Below are 1,644 nucleotides of genomic sequence, written 5' to 3' on the forward strand. Positions count from 1 at the left end.
CAGCCAAACTTGGTATCCTTGCACGTCTTGGCCTCCGAGCACCCTGGATAGAGAAATTTTAATGAAATAATGAAGCTTGGTCTGCAAGCGCTCGGATCGTGTCTTGCTGGAACACTGCATACACTGTTAAAAAATCTGTGGAAAAACCACAGACAACCACAGAAAAATTCCCAACAGAGGTGTACAGATTGCTTCTGTTACAGAAATTTTCAGTTATTTTGTGAACACAGAAGTCTGTGCTTCAAAATCACAGAAAAAACAGAACAGAATCGTACAGATTGCTTCCGTCACATAAATAGTCTGTCATTCAAGGGGTGCGGACCCATCTGTAACAGATATTGTGTCTCAGTAGTAAGGCGTCCGAAGACGCCGCTAGATGGCATTCTACATTAGCTCTCGCTGATCACTTCCGTCCTGGTCACCATGTACTGTCCCACCCTGATATGTTGCCATTGGGAAATAATTTCCCGCGCGCTGCAGTCCTGTGCTAAAGCGCCAATGAAATTGAATTTTTGACTCACTTCGGGTATCAAAGTATCCTACGCAGACGACGATCCTTCTAATTCAACAAAACTGTATCTAGAAAAGAATGGCTAAGTCACAGAAAATTTCTGTAATAATTCTGTGGCAGGTGTACGGAGTAGCACAGACGTTCTGTAACAGAAGCTCCGTGGTTTTCTGTACCGTTGATTCCGTACCGTCTCTGTGGTTTCAGCACAGATTAAGACGGACGTTCTGGGCAAAAAATTGACCATAGTTTTTCTGTGTTTTTTCCGTGGTTTTTTCTAACAGTGTACCTTCACCAAACGGTCCCTTGGCTTCCGTCTCGCCGTCCCAGCAGCAACCGAACTCAAAGGCATGGCACTTGGTGGGGTCCTTCTTCTTCCTCCTCCTCTTCTTGCACTTGCGCTTCCTCTTGCCCGTAACCTCATCCAGTGCTGCCGACGTGGTTGATCCCCAAGGCTCTGCAACAGGGACGTTCATTCAAACACCTCGGTTTCCGCGCTGGGATCTCATTCGAGTCCTTACACCAACAGCTACTGTTACTCACCGAACATCGACGAAGTGGTGCTTTCCGTGACGCTTGAGGCCATCACGTCCGTCATGTCGGTGCCCGCTGTGCCCTCTGTGGCCGTGGAGTCCGTGGCGGCGGTGTCCGCAGTGGGGTCGGTGACTCCGGATCGCACACCGATGGCCGTACTGTCGGTGCTGGACTCGTCGGTGGCGCCGGACGAGCCCGTCACATCGGTTGCTCCGTCGGTGGAGGACTCCGCCGCAGCAGCAGTGGCGCCGCTAGCAGGCGCCCCGCTCGCTGAGCTGTCCGTGGTGGCGTCAGTGGACGAGGCGTCGGTCGCAGCGGCGTCTGTCGTCGCGTCAGTGGACGAGGCGTCGGTCGTAGAAGCGTCTGTTGTGGAGGCATCCGTAGTGGAGCCGTCCGTCGTGGCGTCCGTGGAAGCTGGCGTCGTGGCACCGGCGGCGGGGTCGTCTCCCATCATTCCCTCTTCCGCAGTGCTTCCACCCACCGTCGTAGTGGAATCGGTGGTGGTGGCGTCAGTTGTCGCGTCCGTCGTGGTGGCGTCAGTCGTGTCGTCAGTGGTAGCCTCGCTGCCTGCAGTGCCCTCGGATCCCGTGGGTGTGACTGTG

General features: G+C 54.0%; 1 protein-coding gene across 1 annotated transcript in view; it reads right to left on the minus strand.

Moving 5' to 3' along the window:
* The window catches only part of LOC113207802 (papilin), a gene marked incomplete at its 5' end in the record, with an annotated part of 23,797 nt that extends 22,153 nt beyond the window's left edge, over positions 1-1,644 (minus strand). The window contains 2 exon segments of the mRNA XM_052267161.1: positions 798-965; positions 1,052-1,644. Of these exon segments, the coding sequence (XP_052123121.1) occupies positions 798-965; positions 1,052-1,644 (761 nt within the window).

Source organism: Frankliniella occidentalis, unplaced genomic scaffold (assembly GCF_000697945.3).
Source record: "Frankliniella occidentalis isolate FOCC.00 unplaced genomic scaffold, Focc_3.1 Scaffold47, whole genome shotgun sequence".
Taxonomy (NCBI): Eukaryota; Metazoa; Arthropoda; class Insecta; order Thysanoptera; family Thripidae; genus Frankliniella; species Frankliniella occidentalis.